The sequence below is a fragment of the Protomyces lactucae-debilis genome (assembly GCF_002105105.1).
Source record: "Protomyces lactucae-debilis strain 12-1054 chromosome Unknown BCR37scaffold_17, whole genome shotgun sequence".
Lineage (NCBI taxonomy): Eukaryota > Fungi > Ascomycota > Taphrinomycetes > Taphrinales > Protomycetaceae > Protomyces > Protomyces lactucae-debilis.
This window is the reverse complement of record NW_024468009.1, coordinates 244,268-266,055: the sequence shown is the minus strand read 5'-3', so window position 1 is coordinate 266,055 and position 21,788 is coordinate 244,268. Positions and strand designations below refer to the sequence as shown.

Genomic DNA, 21,788 nt, shown 5'->3' with positions numbered 1-21,788 from the left:
CCAAACAGTTCAAAAATGGTCGAGGTCAATCGCTTCGCTTGGAAATGACTGCGCTTGGAGATTTCATAAGTCGTTGCAGAGGTCATAAGTGTCGTGACGGTTGTGTCACACGTTTGCTGTAGCATTGACTGCGTCCTGCGCAGTCGTCGATAGGGTCAATCATGAGAGGAGGGACCAACGGATTACGAGGTTTGTAGCTTCTAGCCACCGCGCAAGAGATCGCTTGCTGGATGAAAGGAAAGGTTGGAACAAACCTGGCGACCGATGGCATGCATGGGCACCTGTTCAGAGAACGCGCACGCTTCTACTGGACCTGTTTGACGGAGCTGCATGTCGCAGTGGCGTTGTTGGAATACACGCTGACTGGCTGGAGGTCGTGGTGTCTCTATCAATTCATCGAGCCATGCTTGGTGTGCCGCATAATCGAGTGGTGGTGTGGTGTAGCCATCAGTTGCTTCCCAGCTGCTGGGAGAAGATGAGCGCGATCGCTCTTCCATCAGCGTCTTGAGATGCCTTCTTTCTGGATACACGCAGGAAGCCAAGCGCCTGAATGCCGGACATGCAGAGGGGCACTCGTCCGAATCATCTAGAAGTGCTTCTGGCAGAGCAGATCGATACCCTACATCGAAAGCATACACGCGATTCTTCCAGTTTTGGGCAACAACATCATTTGTGAGATAGCTTGACGCATCCATACCTGACGCAAGCGGTGAGACGGGAGAGGCCGAGAAAGCAGACAGCTGTGAGCCTGCTGGCAGAGAGCCCAGTGGCGAAGAACCCAGCAGAGATGTCTGACTGTTGCTGCTCGTGCTGCTTTCATTGGATGTGAGTGATGATAAGGAGGTACGCTTGAAGGGGAAATAGGATGCATTTGCCATGTCACCTGGACTAATGGCATGGTTGCTACTGGATGAAGGAGACTCCTGGCAGTGCATGAAGACGCAACGCGATCCATACGGGCAGTGCCCTTGCTGAGCAAAAGACACACAGGGTTCCGTCTGCTCATCAGCATCTCTGCCAATCAGAAACAACACATCGCGACTTACCTTGTACTTGCAGTGTCGTGCAGAATCGCGCAACTCGCCAGGTCCATGGGCAAACTGACAACGCGTTTGATAGCGGCATGAACCAGATTCCTGCCAGTTCCTGCAGAGTTCCGTCTTGTACAACTTGTGCCTACTTGCTGGTCCACCAGAGCGTGTTGAGTGTGACGAGACGGGTGAGAGCAAGGGACTCATTTGCTGCTTGCTGGACTTTTCTTGCTTCTGCCTCTCGTCGAACGATTGTGTAGCAGCGCCTGCTGATTGAGAGAAGGCAGCATGTCTGGCACGCGCGACACTGATGGCAGATCCTTCGAGGAAACGCTTGTACTGCTCTACTGAGTACCTGGGTGCAAAATTGACTGAGACGCAGGATGGTTCAGCTTGGGTGGTGGACATCTGGGGGGACTCGCCAGCGAGTGTCTTGATGCCACGTTCTGCTTTGCTACGCGCTGCTTGGAGTGCAGTACTGGAGAGGGTGAAGGGTCTGTCTGTGTGAGACTGACGCTGGGGAACGCTGATGGACGATGCCAGCGTGGCGAGGACCGACATGGCTATTGTGTATGCGCGAGAGAGTGCTCCGTTGTGATCTGACGCTGCTTACACCAGGCACGGCAGCTGAGAGAGCCACGCTCGCCTCTTGGCAGGTAGGAGTCTGTCTGCTCGCTCGACGCAGCCTGTGGAGGGCGGTACGAGGACAATAGGCGTAGTCAAGTCAAGGAGAGAAGGGGTTTGAGTCTGTGTGGTGTGTGTGCTCTGTGGATGAAGAGAGTCGAGCTGGCGTGCGCTCCTTTATAGTAGCAAGAGCTGTCTGTGGTGATGTGCTGCAACAGTCAGCAGGTCCATAGCCGTGTCTGCCACCCTTGCCTGTCTGTCTGCTTACGAGTCAAGTGGCGACAAGCAGCTGCACAGCCTGCACCATACAGATACGCAAGGATGCTGCCAATGAGGATCGCTGACGATGATGAGTGCCTCGATCTGTGGACAGCTGCCATGGCGATGTCTTTCTACGAGGCTCGAGCACCGGGCGAGTTTGTAAGCAATGACCAGCGTGGGTTACACAAGCATAGACCGGGTCTTGACTGAGTGAGCACCATGCCTAGTTCAAGATGAGCAGACTCTGATAGCTAGTAGAGACACAACTACATGTACAGCACGACTAGAAATGGCCTCTCTTCCTGCTTCTTGGCAACTTCTGCAGCTTCCGTGCGCGCCGTGTTGTGAAAAGCGCGACCATCAACCAAGCAGCTACAAACCCACAACCACCGTATCTCACGGCCGCTAGCCACTATGGGCAATAAAATCGTCGGCATCGTCCTCGCCGTATGCAGTGGACTCTTTATCGGTGTCAGCTTTGTTATTAAAAAGAAGGGCCTGCTCAAAGCCACGGAAAAGGTTAGTTTGCAATCATGCCTCGAGGTCATTGTCAATATCGGCGCGCTGACACGGTGCATTAGAGTGGCAATATGGCAGGCGAAGGTTACGCGTATCTCAAATCATGGATCTGGTGGACGGGCATGACGTATGAAGAGTGGACCCCGGCAAGACTATGCAGCTAATACGACAGACTCATGATTGTGGGAGAATGCTGCAACTTCATCGCGTATGCTTTTACAGAAGCCATCCTCGTTACTCCCTTGGGTGCACTTGCTGTTGTTGTCTCGGCCATTGGCTCTTCCATCTTCCTCAAAGAACGATTAAGCTTTGTCGGCAAGATTGGCTGTGCCCTGACGATCCTCGGTGCAGTCATCATTGTGCTCAACTCGCCTGAACAGGTCTCTGCCACGACCATTCAGCAGGTCAAGCATTTCGCCATTTCCAAAGTCTTCCTGCCCTACTGCGCCATTGTCCTAGGTCTCAGCGCATTCCTGATTCTCTGGGCAGGTCCACGATATGGCCAAACGCACATTATGGTGTACATCAGCATCTGCTCCCTTATCGGTGGCATTTCCGTCGTCTGTACTCAAGGTTTCGGCGCAAGTGTCGTCTCTGCGATTGGCGGAACACCCAATCAATGGAACAATTGGTTCCTCTGGGTTCTCTTCATCTTTGTGATCATCACGCTTCTCTTCGAGATTGTCTACCTCAACAAGGCCCTTAACATCTTCAACACCAGTGTCGTGACGCCCATCTACTTCACCTGCTTCACAACCATGACACTCATCTCATCAGCAGTCTTGTTTCAGGGGTTCAATGGCAAGCCCGTGGAAATTATCACCGTTGTCCTTGGATTTTTCTGCATCGTCTGTGGTGTTATCCTTCTACAAGTCTCGCTTGCTGCACAAGCCAAATCCGACTCTGCAGTACTCAGCGCAGAACTCGATGATATGCACGATGTCCTGAGTATGAATATCGATGATGATGCACTCAACCCCGGTGCTGCCAGTATTCGTGGTGCTTTAAGTATGCGACGACTAGCAACACGTAAGACGAGTACAGCGAGTCTTGCACAGGCGTTTCAGCGTCGTCGATCGAGAGTCGCTTCTGCTTCGTCGTCTGTTGGCTTACCGCATCATGGGTCGTTGTTTACGAGGGATGTACAAGCGAATCAACATGTAAACTTACCACCACCCATGCCAAGTCTTCCTTCACGCTCCAGATCCCCATCACCCACCAATATTGGGCATGGCTCACATATCCGGTTTGAGAAGACATTACCGCCTGTATCAGCGACACAGTATGCATCACAGTATGACATACCAGAGGAATATGCTCTTGAAAGAGACTATGCAACGACAAAGTCAATGGGCAAGCGTGCATCAGGGCGTAGCACATCACCCATGCAAACCAGACATGACAATAAGCAAATGCCTCAAGGATTCAATGAAGCAGGTGGTAAGCCGGTTCTCAAGACGTTCAGTTTTGCGCGTGGTCGTCGAGGTATTGCAGATGAAGAGTCGGTTGGGTTATTTGAAAGTGCTGCTGGGCATGTTGCTGCAACTGCATCGCCTGCGCGCTCACGAAGTCGGAGTAGTGAAAGCAGGCCGCGTGAATCTCTGGATTCTGGGTATATCTATCATGAGGGATATGGGAATCGCTTCTAGCGTATGACATTGAAGCAGGTACAGTAGATGGTCTTGTAGAAAGGACGATGTAGAAATGGCCCCATCTGAATGAATCACTTGCGATGAACGCATCTCCAGACGCGACAAAACACCGGAAGCTGCAACGATGCACTACATGTACTAGAAAGAATGCATAAACGGCCAGGCGCCAGTATAGCGGGTAGCAGTTCTAGCAAGAAAGTCCGCTTCGATGCACATCACCCGAATCTACTCGTCTCAGATGATTCTGACTTTGGTGGAAATGCGGACGTAGATGCGTTGTTTGAGGCGGATATCGCTGCCCCGCATGCGCATGCTGCTAGACGGCATGCTGTCAAGTTGGATGGGTATAGCAGTGATTCATCCGATGATCAGGATGAGAAGCGTGTGGCGTCGCGAGATGCATTGATGAGTGAGGCTGGGCCGACTGATGGAACTGCTGCGAGGGTGTCACCTGGTTTGGCTGCTGCGGATGAGGATGAAGATATGTTTGCAGAAGAACCGTCAAGCTCTGCTGTAAAAGACAAGGGAAAAGGCAAAGCAATGGCTGATGCTGGCAAGGACAGTGTACGATTCCTGGCACTCGATGAGATTCCTGGGCAAGAATTCGAGGCGCGGCATGGCATGTCCGGGCGTGGTTATGACACAGATGGGTTTCCGGCGCATCCAGGACATTACAATCCAGATGAAGAAGAGTTGGGGGATGCTGCTGATGAAGAGGACGAGGAAGACGATGGCTCTGTGGATGAAGAAGTTGGTGCGCTGGGTCGGAAACACAATGCACCCAAGATGGATGCATTCAACATGAAAGCTGAGCTGGAGCACGGCCAATTCGATACGGACGGCAATTATATTCGGCAAGCGAAAGACGTCAAGGACTCGCAGGATGTGTGGCTCAAGGATGTCTCGAAGCGTGATATTGCTGCTGCTCGAGAGGCAATGATGAAACGGCAGGCGGAAGAGGAACAGAGACTGCAAGATTCAGACGAGCAAGCGACCGTCGGTACATTGCTAGGCGAACTAGTCTCTTACTTGGAAAAGGGCGAAACGTTGTTGGAAGCACTGCAACGATTTGGTGTGCTTGCTGGGTCTCGTCGCAAGAAGAGCAAGAAGGCTGCCAAGAGACAAACTGATGTTCAAGATGTGGCAACCATCAAAACAGACACAGAACAGCAAGCTGCCCATGCAATTGAGCGGCTTACGTTGCTAGCGAGTAAGTTGATGGGACGGATGCCGCTGGACCTCTACGAGCTTGAGCGGGAAGGACTGACACGAGCCTATCAGCGCGAGACTGGAGAGATACTAGCAGAGCAGCCCTCACGGACGCTGATTCAGTATGAAGAGCTGGACAAGCAATATGAGTTTCGGTATCAGGGGACAGAAGAGGTCTATGGCCCGTATGGCAAAGATGACTTGCTTGCTTGGCAAGAAGAAGGACAGTTCGCTGAACATGCCTGTGAGGTTCGTTTGATGGGCACAGAGGATTTCACCGCTCTGACCTCGAGTATCTGATGTATAGTCAAGTGCAGTGTACTTTATGACTGCTTCCTTCCCGTCCCCCGCAGCTGCCAGAGACGACTCGCGCTTCACCTTCAGGACACCGACATCCTCACTGCTCGGTCTGCTGATTGGCTCGTCGCAGGCAAGCTAGTCTGGCGCATACATAGTACTGGTATCGCTCCTCAATTCTTCTACAGTCCTGAGTCTCCGTTTGACTTTGAGTGCGCCTCAATCTAATTCGTCGTCATGGCAGACGCGCCAGGCAATAAGTCAACATGGACCGCGTACGCCTCCTCAAATCATCTCTTCAAGCACTCATACCTCTTCTAGCTTCCTCAAAAGTATTGCGACCTTCACAGGCGACTTGTCGGCACTTACAGCGCCTAGTTTCATCCTCAGTGGTACATCAATCCTCGAATACAGCGCATATTGGGCAGAACATCCCCAACTCTTACTGAATATCCAGCAGGATGATGCTGAAGCGCGTATGCTTGCTTGTGTGAAATGGTACTGTGCTACGCTCAAGGGCCAATTCAGCGCACGGCACGAGTCATCGGGTGGAGAGAAGAAGCCATTGAATCCAGTACTAGGTGAGGAGTTTCATGGATCTTGGACGATTGATGGGAATGTTGGTGAAACTGTCAGATTGACGGCTGAGCAAGTCTCGCATCATCCACCGATTTCTAGTTATCGCATCGCTGCACCCAATGGTATCACGCTACAGGGGCATAATGGACAGAAATCTGGGTTCAGCGGACGGACGATTGTGGTGAAGCAAATTGGTCATGCTGTGCTCAAAGTTCCCTTTCAGCAAGGTCAGGGGAAGGAGACGTTCCTCATCACACTGCCGCAGCTTGTGTTGGAGGGATTGCTCTATGGCGCGCCCTATGCTGAATTGACAGAGGTATGCAACTCTTTGTCAATGAATTCAGACTGACATTCAGAAATCCTACATTGCCGCTTCATCTGGTTGGACAACGGTATTTGAGTACTCGGGGGCTGGATGGCTTTCTGGCAAGAAACATACACTCAAGGCAAAGATATATCCACCGCAAGCCTGGGAGCAAGGAGAACCTGCAAAACATGTCGTTGAGGGTCAATGGACAGACACACTTACGATTCGTTCACAATCAAGTCAAGCATCAGACGGCGATTTGCCATTCGTTGAGACGCATGCATTGCCTCGACAACCCATTGCCGTGGAGCAAGTGAAGTCACCCTATGATTCACGCAAATTATGGGCTGGGGTGGCCAAAGCATTGAAGGAGCAAGATTTCGAGCAGGCCTCGAAGCTCAAGTCTGAGATTGAGAATGCACAGCGGCAATTGCGGAAGGAGGAGAAGGAGGCAGGGAAGGACTGGACACGCAAGTACTTTGAGAAGTGCGAGGCCTTGGAGCCTGAAGTGCGGGAACTGGCAGATAAGGTGAAGCTCCCTGATACTGGGTATTGGATGTACAAGGGCACACAGTAGGCAGCAGGTAAAAGACACGAATAGTAAATGAGCATCAAGGCAAAGAGTGAATGACGACGATTTTTGGCTCTCATTTGTAAGACATCTAGTCGCTCTGGACCATACCCTTGCCCTTGTAGCCTGGAGTGTTAGTCTTGTATCATTCAACAAGAGCGAGAGATCATACCTTCGGACGAAACACCTGAGATGGGCTCGGCATTTTGCTCCCGGAGACGCTCGTTCATGGCCTTTTGCTATTAGCTCCTTATCCAGAAACCACAAGAAAATACTTACCTCCTGGTACTCGCGGCTCATGGTCTTGGGTGCAGGCTGGGCAGTGGTTCGAATACCGTAGAACAGCACGGCGCTCATACCCAAGCCAATCAAAGTACCAGTCAAGACTTTGATCTGGAAACCAGGTGGGTGTGTCTCGGCACGAGGGCCATGAGCACCGAAAGCGATGAAGTAAGCAGCACGCTTCTCTTCGGGTGTCAATTCCGTCCAAGGCCCTTCCTGGCGCTTAGCAAGCTGCGACTGCAAATCGGCCTGTTCTTGAGGAGAGAGCGTGTCCCATCGCTTCTCGAGGTGAATCAAGGTTGGTGTTGAGATGGTGTGAGCTTGCCGGATGCTGCTGAGGCCTGCTGCTCGCAAGCTGGCTGTCGTGGAGGTTGTTCGGAGTGCGTTGCGGAGCATGACTTTTGTATTAGGGGGGACTCTGGATGAGGCCTTTATGATCTTTTCTCTTGAGTCGATGCAGGGAGACACGCAGACTGGGCTCGAGGGCTTGGCTGCTGCTACTGCTCTGCTACTTGCTGCTGCTACTGCTTGGTCTCTTGCTCTCTCTTTCTCTCGTTTCCGCCGTCGGGTCAGCCAGCACAACACGTGACATCCACCAGGAACAGGCTCGACTACTAGTCTACTGTTACTCCAAGTCTACAAAGACATCCTCATGCTTCAGTCTGCGATTTGTATCTAGCTCCACTGCTGCTGCTTCTGTAACTAGCGGCTCTTCTCTCTGCTCGCGGCTTCTTCTTGCCATCCTCTGCCCAAACAACAGGCTCAAATACGCTGATTAGCCTCGGGCACCTCAATTTGATTTGCCCCCTCTCTGCCATCTGCTCCCGTATACATGGCAGATTCGGTCACCATCCCTCAAGATGACTCCATCAACGGAAATGACGCCTTGCACGCTCCTCAGCCGCTCAGTAACGGTACAACCTCACACTTATCTCCCGAGGTACACATGACACAGATGGAGGTAGACCCGATTCCCAGCGCGTCTGAAGATCTCTCCCGCATCTCGTTAGATCCAGAGACAACAGAAGGCAAGCCAGCGGTGGTCATATCACGCGCCAAGGACTTTCGAGACGCGCCGTCTGGGATATGCTATGACGCTCGAATGCGTTTTCACAGCGTGATTAATCCACAGGATGATCACCCGGAAGATCCACGACGCATCTATCGCATCTATAGAGCCATTGAAGAAGCAGGTCTCACGCAATTACATGCACAAACGGCAGAAGACTCCAAGGTACTCCAACGCATTCCATTGCGGGAAGTCAAGAAGGAGGAAGTGCTGCTCGTGCATGACTTAAATCACTGGGAGTCGATGCTCGCTACTGCGAACATGAGTTTTCAACAACTCATCAACCTCGGGAGCTTATCGGATTCAATGTACTTCAACAATGAAACCGCGTACTGCGCACGTCTTGCCTGTGGTGGCGCCATTGAGACGTGTAAAGCAGTCGCTGAGGGACGCTGCAAGAATGCTATTGCCGTCATTCGACCGCCGGGTCATCACGCTGAGCCAGAATTCGCTTCTGGATTTTGCGTCTTCAACAATGTCAGTGTTGCTGCAAAAGTAACGCTTCAGCAATTTCCAGAGACGTGTAAGCGGATATTGATCCTTGATTGGGATGTCCATCATGGCAACGGTACACAGACTGCGTTTTACAAAGATCCAAATGTCCTCTTCATCTCTATTCACCGGTATCAGAATGGCACTTTCTATCCCGGTACGCCGTATGGCGATTTGGACAAATGCGGTGCAGGTGATGGGTTGGGTTACAACATCAATATTCCTTGGTCTCAAAAAGGTATGGACGACGCAGACTACCTGCATGCGTTTCAAAAAGTGGTGATGCCCATTGCGCGTGAGTTCAATCCAGACTTGGTCATCATCTCAGCTGGCTTTGATGCAGCTGTCGGTGATCCGATCGGTGAAAATGAAGTCACGCCAACCGGGTATGCACACATGACACATATGCTCATGTCGCTTGCTGGTGGAAAAGTGGTGGCCTGTCTGGAAGGCGGTTACAATCTCGATGCAATCAGTGCTTCAGCTCTTGCAGTCACACGCACACTGATGGGGGATCCACCGGCACGGTACACGGAAAGTATGCTTCCATCTCGTTCTGCACTGGAAAATTGTCATGCTGTAGCACTGGAGCAGAGCAAGTATTGGCGGTGCATGGGTCTTGGCCGGCCCTTCTACAAGAAGACAAATGGCAGCGGCTCAACAGAAGTGCATCTGCACGATGTGGTGCGTTCTTACCAAACAACAACCTTGCGGCAGCAGTATGGCTATATTCCACTACCGCTCCTCGAGGATCGCGTTAGTGCTTCTTTTGCCAATCAAGCCGTCTCAACACCTGATTTCTACAAGAAACGCACCCTCGTCTTTTTCATACACGATGCACCAGAAGTTTGGCAAGAACCACAGGCTTTCACAAATCAACACCAAGTCTCGTTGCATCAAGCAGTCTTGCCAAATGCGTTGCAGCAGTATACCGATTACTTTGCAAGCCGCGACTTTGGTGTAATTGACGTCAATGTCCCAGCGACACTGTCCGGCATTGATATGATGCCCATCTCCTATACTGTTGCAGATGAAACGGCGCGTCTTGCACGCTATATTTGGGACAATTACATTGAGCTCGCTGATGCTGAACACATCGTCTTCTTGGCAACCGGTGAGAGTTGTTTGGGGATTGTCTCGCTTATTTCAACGAAATCTGTCAAGCGGCGTGTCAAGGCTGTCATCAATGTGTATGGCAGTTTGCCATTGCGTCCACTGACGAGTGTGGAAGATGCATTGATTGAGTGGTATTACGCTCATTCACTATGCTTGACCACTGCCAACAATGAATGCTGGCATGGACCCAAGAAGCCAAAGCGCAAGTTTGGCAAGGCAGTCAGGGGTGAGGGTCTGGTGAGAGATACATTACTGGCAGAATCATATGAGCAAGTCAAGGCGTTTATTGAAGAAGCCATTGAGGAAGAGGAAGACGCAGGCGAGACGGAAGTGGAGGAACTTGTGTAGTAGGGACTCCAAATATCGGGATACACGTCCGACTGCCTGTATCTCGGTTGGATACGACACAAACGACTGCGGCTTTAATATTTTCCGTGGGATGTGAGCTTCTGTGAGAAGGACTGCGAGCCATACATGGCCCATGGATGCCTGTAGCTGCTATACGCACAATAGTAACAGTAGTAGAAGCAGACTATGCTCCCCTCGGAAGAGTCCGGCAGCGCAGTGAGCAGTTCAGATGGGCTGTCGCTGTGCACGTGAGAAAGTGTCGAGGACTCAACGAACAGAAAAGACAGCGAGAACAACCACCCCCATCCTCAACCCGAAAACCCCGGGATCTCCTGCAGCTACACGAATGATGCACGCCTCCCTCAGACTCGTAAGTTATCCTCATTCTGACCCATCCCATCCGCACGGCCCGGCCAATTTGTCCCGCATACCGTTGTGCATATCAGTCTTTATCGAGTGCTTGCAATTGCTGCTCGGCTTTGCGCTGGAACGCCTGCCTGGACTGGGGAACGTCGGCATAAGGTCTTCAAATGTCTAACGAACCACAGAGATCTGCCTTTAGGCCACAACTGTCTCACGTCCGCACCTATGCACAAGGAGCCGTATGTTTCTCCAAAAAGACCTTGTCGTGACCCCTTGTACTGACCATACGAACAGTCATTGAAGGAGACCTTTGCTGCACTCATCCCAAAACACCAGGAGTACGTCAAGAAGGTGCGTGCGGAGCATGGCCACAAGAAGACTGGTGAAACGACCATTGATTCAGCCTACAGCGGTATGCGTGGTCTCAAGGCTATGGTCTGGGAGGGTTCCGTTCTCGATGCTGAAGAAGGTATTCGATTCCGTGGCAAGACCATCCCCGAGTGTCAAGAGCTGCTCCCAAAGGCGCCAGGCGGCAATGAGCCTTTGCCTGAGGGTCTCTTCTGGCTTTTGTTGACTGGTGAAGTCCCCACCGAGGCTCAAGTCAAGGGTCTCTCTGCTGAATGGGCCGCTCGTTCTGACTTGCCCAAGCACGTCGAGGAGCTCATCGACAGGTGTCCTAATACCTTGCACCCCATGGCCCAGTTTGTGCTTGCTGTTACTGCACTCGAGTCTGAGTCTTCCTTCTCCAAGGCATACGCCAAGGGTATCAACAAGAAGGAGTACTGGTCGTACACCTACGAAGACTCGATGGATCTGATTGCTAAGCTCCCCAACGTTGCTGGTCGTATCTACCGCAACTTGTACGCCGATGGCAAGGTCGCACCTATCGACAAATCCAAGGACTACTCATACAACTTTGCCAACATCCTCGGCTTTGGCGAGAAGAAGGACTTTGTTGAGCTCATGCGTCTCTACTTGACCATTCACTCTGACCACGAGGGTGGTAACGTCTCTGCTCACACCACACACTTGGTCGGTTCGGCTCTTTCTTCCCCTATGCTTTCCCTGGCTGCTGGTCTCTGCGGTCTTGCTGGACCCCTCCACGGTCTCGCCAACCAGGAAGTGCTCAAGTGGATCAACAAGATGAAGGCTGAAATTGGTACGGATGTCAATGAGAAGCAGATTGAGGACTACCTCTGGAAGACCCTCAAGGCTGGCCAAGTCGTTCCTGGCTACGGTCACGCTGTCCTTCGCAAGACTGACCCACGTTACGAAGCACAGAGGCAATTTGCGCTCAAGCACATGCCCGACGACCCTCTCTTCCACCTCGTCTCAACCGTATACAAAGTCGCTCCCAAGGTCCTCACCGAGCACGGCAAGACCAAGAACCCATACCCCAATGTCGACGCTCACTCGGGTATCTTGCTTCAATTCTACCAATTGACACAGGAAGACTTCTACACCGTGCTCTTTGGTGTTTCCCGCGCTCTCGGTGTCTTGCCACAACTCATCTGGGACCGTGCACTCGGTATGCCCCTTGAGAGGCCCAAGTCATTCTCAACTGAGGCTTTGGAGAAGCTCGGCGCAAAGCTCTAGGCTTCGCATCTAAAAAAGTTTGATGATACTATAGCTCTGATAGATGCTAGATGCTAGTTGGTCATTCCCTCCATACGTACGTCTTTGTGGGTAGTTCTGTAGCTTCTGCCGTGGCCGTCATGGACGCTGTCATCGGCATCTTTACTCTGCTTGAGGGTGCCATGGACAGCTGGCGGTGCGATGCAGCGATGCTAGACCTGGCTGGAGGCGCATCTGGCCCAAAGTCGATCACCAGGCGCAGCACTACGCTCGACACCCGACACCGCCTTGCATGAGTCATCTATACTCAGGAAGTTTGTTCCTTGAGCTGCAATGTCTTTGAGTGCGTATTCACCATTTCAACCACGCTGTTAATAGGCTTCCCTGAACAATCCAGCTCCATGACCTTGCCATCCTTATACGTGACCTTAAGCAAGCCACTCGCAACAGGTGGGCTACCCTGAATGAACCGCTGCAGCGGCAATAGCTGCGTTGTGATTTTTGTTGGATTCGCCTGTCTTGCGGTTTCCTTGACGAGAAGCGTAAGGAAGAGCCGTGCTGATTTGCTGGACCGCGCAAAGGGCGAGAATGATGCAGATACCGCTGAGAGGTACTTTGTGAGCAGCATGATACGGCGTAACGGCGGGTATGCTTTCGTCTTGATGTGCTGCTGTCTGCTTTTGACAATTTTGAGTTTCCAGATGCCGACTCGACCACCACACCTGCTACTGCTAGACAGTACTCATGATGACTCCTGCTACTGTGAATATCGCTTGCAAGTGCTCTACGTGTCTCAGATGCCTTCTCATGACTCCCAAAACTCAGCTTCCTCCATGAACAACTCGCTGCTATAGGCAAACGCTGGTTCCTTGAGGAAATGCTCGAGCATGCGCACCATGACTGAGTCCAGCATCAGGCCTTGCCTGCAAGAGTACAAGATGAGGTCGCTCATCGCTCTCTCCAGGCCATCAGAATGTCATCAGCTATGTACGATACGTTGACCATGCCTTCCGCCATGTACGATACACTGGCCACCACTCCCGACCTCACGACGCTCCCTTCCATCTTCAACTATACGCCAAACCGTCCACCCACGCCGTTCCCTTTCTATGCGCCCATCTGTTTCGAGATGAGCAGCATCCTTCCTCGTCCTACAAGCGCTCCAGCCCAGGCACGAAAGTCCCGTTCCGCTTCTATCTCTTCGGCCTTCTTCACATCGCGCTCCCAGCTCTCCACCCCAGACACACCCGTGGAGCCTCCCGTCGTTCAGGAACCCATGCCCGTTCCTTTGCCTCACGCTCGTCCTTCTGTTCGCTTCCTGGAAAGTGCAGCAGCTCGACCAGTCGCTCCTCCTCCGGCCGAGGACTTTCTGACACTCCTCGAAAAGGCCGCTCGCAACTCAGTCGTGTACAAGAAGCATGAAGAGTCACTGAAGCGGCATGGCTTCTTTGCTCGAGAACCTCGTCATCGTTCACCCACCAGACTCACCCAAAAGGATGGCACCCAGCGTCCTCCAAGCCCATTTCCCTTCGCCAACGCCGCTCAAGCGCTCGCCGAGCCTATTCCCCCATTGTCGCTCGACGCTCAGGCAAAACCTGGTCGCATGGGTCTGGGCATCAATCTCTGCTTTGGCTTTGGTGTCGAGACGCCTCGTCGCTATCAGACATTTGAGGAGGAGGAAGATACCTTCTTCAACTTCTTCAAGGATACACACGATTGCGTCGAGGAACCACGTTGGCCAGGTGAACCGAAACGACTTGCAAAGCCATATATCTTTGTCTCGTCCATCTTTGACAATGTCCCTTTGCCAGTTGTGCGGAAGCGTTTGACGGGCACTGCGAGCGACTATCCCATTCAGGGTGAGTTGTATGACTTTGTGGCAAAGGGCACAGAGAGTGATGAAGGCTCGTGGGATATGCTCGAGGATGAATCGCCAGAGAGGGATCCAGCAACACTGCCAAGGCTTGGGTGCGACTTGGACGCAGGCTGGGTCGAGGTGAGTAACTCATTGCCAGACCTCAAGTGACGATGCCACAATACTGTTCTTTCTTATCGTTTGTATACCTAGCATTATTAATCATTGTACCAGTACCATCTTGAGTTATCTGCGCTTCAACTTGTACTCTTGTGGTGTCGTAGCTGTTGTATCACGCCAAAGCACGTCGAAGATTCAAGAGATGTTGATTATACTATTACTAAAATGTGAACTGGCACTTGCTACATAGCATCTAAACAGGAATGCGATAGCGGTCACTGTCATCTGCCTTGTACTCATACTCGCTGTCCGTCTTCGCCCAAGAACAACAAGACTGTTTGTCCTCCTCTTCCTCCACGCGCTTCTTGGCAGCACCTGCTGCCACGGCTTTCACTGCTTCATCCTCACTCTCGCCATCACTGAGGTAGAAACGTTCCTTTGCAGGTGTCACTGTTGGTTTCTTCCTGCGCATACGACCAGCAATCACACTCGGTAAGCTGAGGAAACTCCCTGCAGCTGCAGAAAAGCTCCAACAACCACCAGGCGATGAAGGTGTCGTGAAAGAGGTTGTTGATTCTTGAGCGATCGGTAAGACTGGTACCATGTCGCGGTAGAGAAAGCTGCAGTCACTGTCTGAGCTGCTGTTACTGCTGCTGCTATCAGCCATGTCATCCTCGTCATGCCCATCAGAGGAGCCTGAGCTGCTGTGTGGAGGTGTGAATGGAGAGCCAAGGACAGGCCGCATCGCGGATTTTTGCAGTGACTCATGTGAGCCTGATGGATGCGGAGAAGACCGATGCAGAGGACGAGGGCCATTGCCCACTGGCCGAGAGGGACCCGGCCGATCGGCGTCTTCATCGCTGCTGCTGTCATCCAAAGCGAAGCGCTGCTTGGCACGCTCAGCAAGCCGTACAGACGCAAGTCTTTGCCTGTCTCTTGGGTTCTTGGAGCGTTTCTGCGACACGGAAGAGTGCATCAGACAGCAGCGCAGTTGCGATTTTGCCGTAGATGCATCTGGGTAGGAGATGGAGAGGCTAGGCTCGAGAAGACACTTGTCCTCGATGTCGTCCAAGATGACAAGTTCTGCTGGCTCATCAAGGCCACCGACTGCTGCTAAAGCGGCGCAATGTGCCGCCCAGCGACCGACCTTCAAAAAGGCCTCTCGAGTGAGAATCGCGGTGATGACCTTGTCGATCTCAGCGGAGGAAGCAGACTTGATGGAGTGACTGTGCTGGAGCTCGAGCGCAGCAGGAGCAGAGTTCATGCTCAAGCTGTTGGAGTCGAAGGAAATCTCGGAGAAGAGCATAGTGATGATCTTTGGTTTGGATAGTGATGAGGGAGATGCAGCAGGCAGCGAGGCATCTTAAGCAAGGGAGCAGCATCAAGACAAGAGTCATCCTGTGTCGGCGAGGAAAAAGGGAAAGGGCCTAGCATGGAGGCCATCGCAGGCTGCTTTGAGGTGTTGTCCCAGAGCAGCCTGGCGTTGAGTGTTGGTCCACAGTTGCGTTGTCCCATCTGGGCAATTCTGGTTGCAAAAGTGCTGCATCAGATGGCCAGATTCAAGGGATGCGACGCTGCTCGAGGGGTTTCACATTGAACACTCTGGTAAATACTTGGAAATGATTCTGAGAGTCATTCAGATACATGGATTGAGTGACTCATCGGGAGTGAGAGTGAGACTCAGCCACCGTCCTCATCTGACGAAGAATTGGTCACCAGCGCTCATGCACATGATGGTCTTTGACTCAAGGGTACTCATGCGTTAAGATCATAAAGCAAGCATGTCCGTGTGTTCGTTCCAATCCCTTTCCCACAAGACACAATGATTCCTCGTCTCAGCAATTTGTTTGGTCTGCTTAACCCTCTGCACCGCTCAAAGGGTGTGGAAAGTGGATATCGCAGTCCTCCACCACCCTACTCCAGCCGACCCATCGTACCCAAAGTGGACGCTGATGGGTTCACCCCAGAGGAGAGGGCAGAAAGGCAAGCTGAATTCTTACTTGCGATCGAGACAAGGATGATGCAAACACCCAACCTCGGGATGGATGACGATGAGGATGATATTCCCCTCGGTGAACTCTTTGCCATGAAAGAACGGCATAAACTAGCTGTCCTGCTGGACTGGGTGTCGATTCAACGAATCATCTCTTCGTTGGACGCGTATGAGGAGCATGATACGCTTGCAAGGTGTAGGGGTGAGTACCTCATGCCAGATGAAGAACGCACGCAAGCTATTTGCCAGGCTTGGGCCGACGACATTGCCCTGCAACAGCGCATCCTTGCACAGTCGAGGAAACAAGACAGGCTTCCCAATAGGCCAGCCGGGCCTGTGTATGTGCCGCAGTTCAATAGCAGGCGGGAGAGATTGATGGATGCCAGAGACTTGGCACGACGATTGGAGCGAGCATTGCAGCAGGAAGCAAGTCATTGAAGAGACGTCAAGAAGGAAGTCGCAGAATACATGTTACATCTCTCCATCCATTTATACTTTAATAATAATCAAAGCTTTGCCGAAAACTCCTGGTGCAAGACAATCTTGGCCTTTTCACCCGCCTCAATGATGCGGTTCGCTGTACGATGCGCAATAGCCATCGTTGTGATCATCGGATTGACACCGGAGCACGTAGGGAAAACACTTGCATCGGCAATGTAGAGACCCTGTACACCCTTGACCTTGCAGTCGCTATCCGTGACACGACCCATACTGCATGATCCCATCTGATGTGCAGATCCCATGCTTGTTCGACCAGGGACCATACCTGCCTTGCGCACTTTGTCAAGCCAAGCAATGTAGCTTGGTTCTTGTGTGCCAAGCGGTGAGTTCTTGACAGGTCGGAAGCTTTCCACATCTTCTTGCGCTGTCGACAACTCATCGGCACCAGACGCCAATAATGTGTCGCAGAGCTTGATGACTCCTTCAAGCATAGACTTGCGGTCATACGCAGAAGGTTGGTAGTGAACTTGAGGCTTGCCTGTGACTGGATCAGGATAGACGTATCCTGAATCACGATCACGCGTGAGTGCAATGTAGGATGTGGCGTGAGGGTACTTGAGCCAGTTCTTCTTCCACTCCTTGGAGCTACGCCAGGGAATGATGGCGGAGTGGAGACCAGGCTGGTTCGAGACGACTTCGAGGTATGCGCCATGGCCTGAACCGTCCTTGTTGAAGGCAGCAAGCGAGACAGTTGTCAAGATACCACCTTCATGAGGACGCGTTTGCGCATCTTCAAAGTGGGCAGTGATGAATGAACATGGGTGCATTTTCAGGCCCCGACCAATCTCTGGGTCGTGCAAGCCGGACGCTTTGAGGATGCAAGGCGTGTTCAGGGTACCTGCTGAGATAATAACGCGTTCAGCACGAATAGTAATTTCGCGACCATTGTGCAGAACGAGGGCACCTTTGGCCACACCAGACTCGATGATGACCTTCTTCACGAGTGTGTCTTGCAGGAATTGTGCGCCATGATCCTTGGCATCAGACAACCAGGTAATCAGCCCACCCATCTTGTCTCCGTTGCGACAACCATGTGGACAGTGGCCACAGTAGTGCTTTGAACCACCTGTATTCTGTGGGACGGCATAAGCGACATGACCAAGCTTCTTGCTGCCTTCGAGCAACTTGGCATTGGCAAAGTTGTGCTCAATGTGGTCAGCTGAGACGCCCATACGGTTGCAGACGAAGTCAAGTGAGTTTTGGAATTCAGCGGTTTGGTACCAACCGTAGCCAGTCTTATCGGCCCACTCCTTTCGAATAAGTGCTGGTGTTTGCAATGAAGCAGACCAGTTGATGGTCGAGCCGCCACCGAACGTCGAGCCTGCAAGGACGGTCATGAATCCATCATCGGTAGAGAAGACGCCGTGATTTTCGTACATCTTGTCGGATGCCTCGTGTTCCTTCATGGGGAAGTCTGCTTGCGTGTAGGCATGCGATTTCTCTACTACCAGGACACGCTTACCTGCCTTGGCAAGTGTCGCTGCTGCAACACCGCCGCCTGAACCTGATCCAACAATAAGAACATCTGTGTAAATTTCTGAGGCATTTGGAGCAATGCTCAGGAACTCATATTCTGGCTGCTTGTTGACAACGGGAAGTGTCTTTGTCAAATCGCCACTATCATACCCAACAAACGACATGTCTGAGAATCGGACATAAATGGCGAGAATCAGGGAGATGGTACCTCTTGGCAAGCCACGAATTTTTTGAAGGAAAGAGCCGTAAAAGTTCTTGAGGGTAGACTCTACCTGTTCACGCGACATGTCAGAAATTTTGGTGATGCCATGGGTCATGACGAGCGCACCGAGGTAAGAGTCGAGCATGCTGAGGCCGCCACCCAATTCAAGCTGCTTCTCTCTTGAGAGGTGACATAAGTAATCTCGCAAAGCGGTTGTACGCCCTGCCGTTGTTAGTAATGCACGATACAGAAGGGAAAGTAGATGGATACGTACGAGAGTCATCAGAGAACTTTGACTTTGCGAATGCACGGCAGGCTTCAATGTCCTTGACGACGGCGGAACTGCGTGATTCCGTCAGCACATATTGCATCTCCTCCTCAGAGAGGTCTGCAACAACGGCATCAGCGATGATGAGTAGGATCTTGAACTGTGCCGGTGTGAGAGGGTCTTCTGGCTGTTCCATCTGTGCTTGATGGATGTAGATGAGGGAGCAGGTGTAGACAAGTAGACAAGGGCTGTTTCAGTTGTCCCCTTTCCCTTTGGCAGCTGTCGCTTGTCGGTCGCCTTCCTTCCCCGCAAACAGATCTCGACTTCGAGGTAGGAGGGAGCCGAGACAGTCACATATCACTTGTGCGTACCACAGTAGATGTCATCAGATTGAGAAGCACAAGCATGGTCAAGTGTCCTGAGGCTCATTTACCAAGACACTGCCCTCTGGACCTGGATTAAGTATACTGTTTCTCTCCAGGGTTAGGCTGATTATGTCATGCGCCACATCGAAGTCAACAGCGAGGAAGCAGCTACACCACCTGAGCATATCTGATCAAGGCCAGCGACAGCCAGCGCAGCAGCAAGAGAAGCAGGGCTTTCGAGCTCACCAGCACCCACCGTACCATGTCTTCCGCCAATAAGCTCGCCTCCCTGGACTCCTCTGTCGCCTCCTTCCAATTGAATAACAACGGCGGCGCGTCTTTTCAGAAGCAACAAGCGGCCCTTCACGGCGGAAGCAAAGGCAGTCATCCTTCTCGCGCCCATCAGCAGCAGCATGCCTCTGGCCAATCATCCAGCAAGCCGCGCAACACGCATAAGCATCATCGCAAGCCAGAGTCTTCCCTCAACCACCTCCTCAACTTCTCCTATACGCGCCCGTCGCATCAAGACCGACTGCCCGTACGCAGACAAGCGCGATCGACGCCGAGCTTTGGGATTGGCTCCGGCTACCATCCAGACGACAAAGCGCACTTCGTCAATGCGAATTACAGATTCGTGGTGCACCCGGCTGGTGACTATCGCGCCAATTTAGCACAGCCGGATCTGCCTGTTCCTTGGGAGAATGTCCTTCAGGTACTTGCTTCTGCACAGACGCAATGTAGCGCGTGTCCCATCTGCCTTGAAGCAGTCCCGATTGCACCGCGCATGTCGAAGTGCGGTCATGCATTTTGCTTGCCATGCATTTTGCGCTACCTTGACTCAGAAGACATCAAAACGGGCAAGACGAGCAGTAAATGGCGGAAGTGTCCAATTTGCTTCGATGGCATCTATGCAAAAGACTTGCGGCCCGTCAAGTGGTTCTTTGGGGAGGAGCCGGTCCCCAGTACTGGTGCGGAAATCACACTGAGGCTCTTCAAGCGCTCCTCTGGCTCACCACATGCGCTGCCGAGAGAATCAGGGACGATTGCTGAAGAATCAGTTCCTTGGCACAATCAGAGCGAAGCCCTTGATTATGCTCGACTTGTCAGAGCAGATGCCACTTACCTCACGCAAGAACGGGAGCGCGAAGTGGATGCTCTCTACAAGATGCGTATTGAAGATGCAGCTGCCTTTGGCGATGACGGTCAATGGATTGATACGGCACTTGACAAGATTGACGACTTGGCAACGCTCTTCGCAGATCTTGGCATAGCGGCACCAATGCCTACAGAGGGGCAAAAGGCAAATGTTGTGCGTGCACCCATTGCCTATGAAATGTCCGCTGATGCGCCAACGGCCTACTTTGCAGCAACGGCGCCGGTCGCTGTACCGCAACCTGCGCAAAGACAACCAGAACGCACACGCCACCAACCTTCTCCACCATCCTCACGCGCGCCTCGTTCTCGTAAGGGACAGGCGGATAATTCTCAAGAGACCCCGGATGCCTACTACTTTTACCAACCGAGAACAGGCGCACACGCGTATCTTGCAAGTCTCGATATTCGCTTATTGAAGCGCGCCTTTCAAGACTTTGAACATTTCCCAGCTGAGTTGATGGCGCGTGTAGAACATGTCACGACTGTCAAGATTGATGCTGATTTGCGTCGTCGAACAAAATACCTCTCACATCTACCACTTGGTTGTGAAGTGACATTTTTGGAGTGCGATTGGCAGGCACGTCTGCCTGCTGGTGTTTTGGAGCCCTTCAAAGTTGAATTGGACCGGCGCAGGAAGAAGCGAAATGATAAAGCCATCTCTGAAGAATATGCTCGACAGCGTGCTCAGAAGCAAGAAGACCGACGACAGCGTATGGCGTTGCATTCAGGTGGTCGCGCTTCATGGCTACAAGACAGTGCCGCAACAGAGGATGTATTTGACTTTGACGATGACTCGTCTTACTTTGCACGCAACGATACCAACACTTATGATGTGTTGCATCAGGCAGAGACTGCGTCGTCGCCGACGAGTGGACATGAGGTTCCGCGCTCCACAACAGTCTGGGGTACCACCGCTCCTGCACCGCTGGAATTATCTTCTCTCGAGCAAAACAATGATGGCTGGCAAGAACAAATTGCAAAGTTTGAGGAGGAAGCTACTGCATCTGCTGCAACGGAGGTCGGGAGTCCAGAAGATGGGAAGAAGGCACGGCCTATCAAAAAGCAAAAACCGAAAAAGCTCGTGCTGATGAGCACTGCGGGCGCCAGGCGCGTCTAATGATTCGTTCTTTATTCTGTTGACAGTAGACCCCCGTCATACAAGCGGTTCGTACGTATACTCTATCGAGAACAAGACATTGCCATCACAATTCACCTCAATGACGCCGTCTTCGTCTGTGACGCGGTTGTTGGTACTGATGAGTCCACCGGGCGCCAAGCTCATCGGCTGCGAGCCATCCATGCACCACTCAAGACCTCTGGAAACCGTCTTGACTGGCATGCTGCTGTACGGAAATAGTCCACAGTGAGGACCAAGACGCATTCTGGATACTTGTCCGTCTCTGGTGGAAATGCGATGACGACCAGGACGCAGCATCATGACAATATTCCCTTCATCGACCACGACAACTTCCAACTTTGAAAGCGATTCATCTGTCAGTGCTTGAAGTGTCGATAGCGTTTGATCTAGCCTGCCGCTCAAGCCGCCCAAGACAATTGT

At 52.1% G+C, this 21,788-nt stretch overlaps 13 protein-coding genes across 13 annotated transcripts; 8 read left to right on the top strand and 5 right to left on the bottom strand.

Moving 5' to 3' along the window:
- Window positions 1-34: 34 nt before the first annotated feature.
- On the bottom strand, window positions 35-1,732 carry BCR37DRAFT_109748 (uncharacterized protein). Its single transcript, XM_040865917.1, has 2 exons — window positions 1,047-1,732; window positions 35-998 (listed from the first exon to the last, which is right to left on the bottom strand). The coding sequence occupies exons 1-2, from the start codon at window positions 1,590-1,592 to the stop codon at window positions 201-203; spliced, it is 1,344 nt and encodes a 447-aa protein (XP_040723523.1). The 5' UTR covers window positions 1,593-1,732; the 3' UTR covers window positions 35-200.
- Window positions 1,733-2,117: 385 nt separating this feature from the next.
- On the top strand, window positions 2,118-4,154 carry BCR37DRAFT_382293 (magnesium transporter NIPA-domain-containing protein). Its single transcript, XM_040869847.1, has 3 exons — window positions 2,118-2,435; window positions 2,498-2,562; window positions 2,608-4,154. Exons 1-3 carry the CDS (start codon window positions 2,331-2,333, stop codon window positions 4,082-4,084), a joined length of 1,647 nt encoding a protein of 548 aa, XP_040723522.1. The 5' UTR covers window positions 2,118-2,330; the 3' UTR covers window positions 4,085-4,154.
- An 80-nt stretch (window positions 4,155-4,234) lies between these two features.
- BCR37DRAFT_394577 (uncharacterized protein) lies at window positions 4,235-5,596 on the top strand (the record flags this gene model as incomplete). Its single annotated transcript, XM_040871490.1, has 1 exon — window positions 4,235-5,596. The coding sequence occupies one exon, from the start codon at window positions 4,235-4,237 to the stop codon at window positions 5,594-5,596; it is 1,362 nt and encodes a 453-aa protein (XP_040723521.1).
- Window positions 5,597-5,830: 234 nt separating this feature from the next.
- On the top strand, window positions 5,831-7,056 carry BCR37DRAFT_394576 (oxysterol binding protein; the record flags this gene model as incomplete). The annotated part of the gene is made up of 3 exons (XM_040871489.1): window positions 5,831-5,868; window positions 5,915-6,488; window positions 6,529-7,056. The coding sequence occupies 3 exons, from the start codon at window positions 5,831-5,833 to the stop codon at window positions 7,054-7,056; spliced, it is 1,140 nt and encodes a 379-aa protein (XP_040723520.1).
- Window positions 7,057-7,131: 75 nt separating this feature from the next.
- BCR37DRAFT_382290 (putative cytochrome c oxidase polypeptide 5, mitochondrial) lies at window positions 7,132-7,863 on the bottom strand. The gene is made up of 3 exons (XM_040869846.1): window positions 7,330-7,863; window positions 7,223-7,283; window positions 7,132-7,176 (listed from the first exon to the last, which is right to left on the bottom strand). Exons 1-3 carry the CDS (start codon window positions 7,726-7,728, stop codon window positions 7,142-7,144), a joined length of 495 nt encoding a protein of 164 aa, XP_040723519.1. The 5' UTR covers window positions 7,729-7,863; the 3' UTR covers window positions 7,132-7,141.
- A 64-nt stretch (window positions 7,864-7,927) lies between these two features.
- BCR37DRAFT_382288 (uncharacterized protein) lies at window positions 7,928-10,630 on the top strand. Its single transcript, XM_040869845.1, has one exon. It carries the CDS (start codon window positions 8,165-8,167, stop codon window positions 10,355-10,357), a length of 2,193 nt encoding a protein of 730 aa, XP_040723518.1. The 5' UTR covers window positions 7,928-8,164; the 3' UTR covers window positions 10,358-10,630.
- A 19-nt stretch (window positions 10,631-10,649) lies between these two features.
- On the top strand, window positions 10,650-12,427 carry BCR37DRAFT_382285 (mitochondrial citrate synthase-like protein precursor). The gene is made up of 3 exons (XM_040869844.1): window positions 10,650-10,727; window positions 10,906-10,959; window positions 11,015-12,427. Exons 1-3 carry the CDS (start codon window positions 10,704-10,706, stop codon window positions 12,314-12,316), a joined length of 1,380 nt encoding a protein of 459 aa, XP_040723517.1. The 5' UTR covers window positions 10,650-10,703; the 3' UTR covers window positions 12,317-12,427.
- Window positions 12,428-12,459: 32 nt separating this feature from the next.
- On the bottom strand, window positions 12,460-12,999 carry BCR37DRAFT_109734 (uncharacterized protein). Its single transcript, XM_040865916.1, has one exon. The coding sequence runs from the start codon at window positions 12,921-12,923 to the stop codon at window positions 12,603-12,605; it is 321 nt and encodes a 106-aa protein (XP_040723516.1). The 5' UTR covers window positions 12,924-12,999; the 3' UTR covers window positions 12,460-12,602.
- Window positions 13,000-13,011: 12 nt separating this feature from the next.
- On the top strand, window positions 13,012-14,381 carry BCR37DRAFT_382283 (uncharacterized protein). The gene has a single exon (XM_040869843.1). The coding sequence runs from the start codon at window positions 13,269-13,271 to the stop codon at window positions 14,319-14,321; it is 1,053 nt and encodes a 350-aa protein (XP_040723515.1). The 5' UTR covers window positions 13,012-13,268; the 3' UTR covers window positions 14,322-14,381.
- Window positions 14,382-14,466: 85 nt separating this feature from the next.
- Window positions 14,467-15,834, bottom strand: BCR37DRAFT_109600 (uncharacterized protein). Its single transcript, XM_040865915.1, has one exon. The coding sequence runs from the start codon at window positions 15,574-15,576 to the stop codon at window positions 14,524-14,526; it is 1,053 nt and encodes a 350-aa protein (XP_040723514.1). The 5' UTR covers window positions 15,577-15,834; the 3' UTR covers window positions 14,467-14,523.
- A 258-nt stretch (window positions 15,835-16,092) lies between these two features.
- On the top strand, window positions 16,093-16,701 carry BCR37DRAFT_388808 (uncharacterized protein; the record flags this gene model as incomplete). The annotated part of the gene is made up of 1 exon (XM_040870671.1): window positions 16,093-16,701. One exon carries the CDS (start codon window positions 16,093-16,095, stop codon window positions 16,699-16,701), a length of 609 nt encoding a protein of 202 aa, XP_040723513.1.
- Window positions 16,702-16,769: 68 nt separating this feature from the next.
- On the bottom strand, window positions 16,770-19,133 carry BCR37DRAFT_414939 (uncharacterized protein; the record flags this gene model as incomplete). The annotated part of the gene is made up of 2 exons (XM_040872270.1): window positions 18,717-19,133; window positions 16,770-18,664 (listed from the first exon to the last, which is right to left on the bottom strand). Exons 1-2 carry the CDS (start codon window positions 18,904-18,906, stop codon window positions 16,770-16,772), a joined length of 2,085 nt encoding a protein of 694 aa, XP_040723512.1. The 5' UTR covers window positions 18,907-19,133.
- Window positions 19,134-19,337: 204 nt separating this feature from the next.
- Window positions 19,338-21,347, top strand: BCR37DRAFT_388806 (uncharacterized protein; the record flags this gene model as incomplete). The annotated part of the gene is made up of 1 exon (XM_040870670.1): window positions 19,338-21,347. One exon carries the CDS (start codon window positions 19,338-19,340, stop codon window positions 21,345-21,347), a length of 2,010 nt encoding a protein of 669 aa, XP_040723511.1.
- Window positions 21,348-21,788: the final 441 nt, after the last annotated feature.

Excerpts from the sequence above, each read along its gene's own strand:
- BCR37DRAFT_109748 (XM_040865917.1), bottom strand. The coding sequence starts at position 1,592 with ATGTCGGTCCTCGCCACGCTGGCATCGTCCATCAGCGTTCCCCAGCGT. Across the intron at positions 999-1,046 it reads CACGACACTGCAAGTACAAG|ACGGAACCCTGTGTGTCTTT; the intron begins GTAAGTCGCGAT and ends GCTGATGAGCAG.
- BCR37DRAFT_382293 (XM_040869847.1), top strand. The coding sequence starts at position 2,331 with ATGGGCAATAAAATCGTCGGCATCGTCCTCGCCGTATGCAGTGGACTC. Across the intron at positions 2,436-2,497 it reads TGCTCAAAGCCACGGAAAAG|AGTGGCAATATGGCAGGCGA; the intron begins GTTAGTTTGCAA and ends ACGGTGCATTAG. Across the intron at positions 2,563-2,607 it reads ATCTGGTGGACGGGCATGAC|ACTCATGATTGTGGGAGAAT; the intron begins GTATGAAGAGTG and ends CTAATACGACAG.
- BCR37DRAFT_382290 (XM_040869846.1), bottom strand. The coding sequence starts at position 7,728 with ATGCTCCGCAACGCACTCCGAACAACCTCCACGACAGCCAGCTTGCGA. Across the intron at positions 7,284-7,329 it reads TGAGCCGCGAGTACCAGGAG|GCCATGAACGAGCGTCTCCG; the intron begins GTAAGTATTTTC and ends TAATAGCAAAAG. Across the intron at positions 7,177-7,222 it reads CTCAGGTGTTTCGTCCGAAG|GCTACAAGGGCAAGGGTATG; the intron begins GTATGATCTCTC and ends CTAACACTCCAG.
- BCR37DRAFT_382288 (XM_040869845.1), top strand. The coding sequence starts at position 8,165 with ATGGCAGATTCGGTCACCATCCCTCAAGATGACTCCATCAACGGAAAT.
- BCR37DRAFT_382285 (XM_040869844.1), top strand. The coding sequence starts at position 10,704 with ATGATGCACGCCTCCCTCAGACTC. Across the intron at positions 10,728-10,905 it reads TGCACGCCTCCCTCAGACTC|AGATCTGCCTTTAGGCCACA; the intron begins GTAAGTTATCCT and ends AACGAACCACAG. Across the intron at positions 10,960-11,014 it reads GCACCTATGCACAAGGAGCC|TCATTGAAGGAGACCTTTGC; the intron begins GTATGTTTCTCC and ends CCATACGAACAG.
- BCR37DRAFT_109734 (XM_040865916.1), bottom strand. The coding sequence starts at position 12,923 with ATGCTGCTCACAAAGTACCTCTCAGCGGTATCTGCATCATTCTCGCCC.
- BCR37DRAFT_382283 (XM_040869843.1), top strand. The coding sequence starts at position 13,269 with ATGTCATCAGCTATGTACGATACGTTGACCATGCCTTCCGCCATGTAC.
- BCR37DRAFT_109600 (XM_040865915.1), bottom strand. The coding sequence starts at position 15,576 with ATGCTCTTCTCCGAGATTTCCTTCGACTCCAACAGCTTGAGCATGAAC.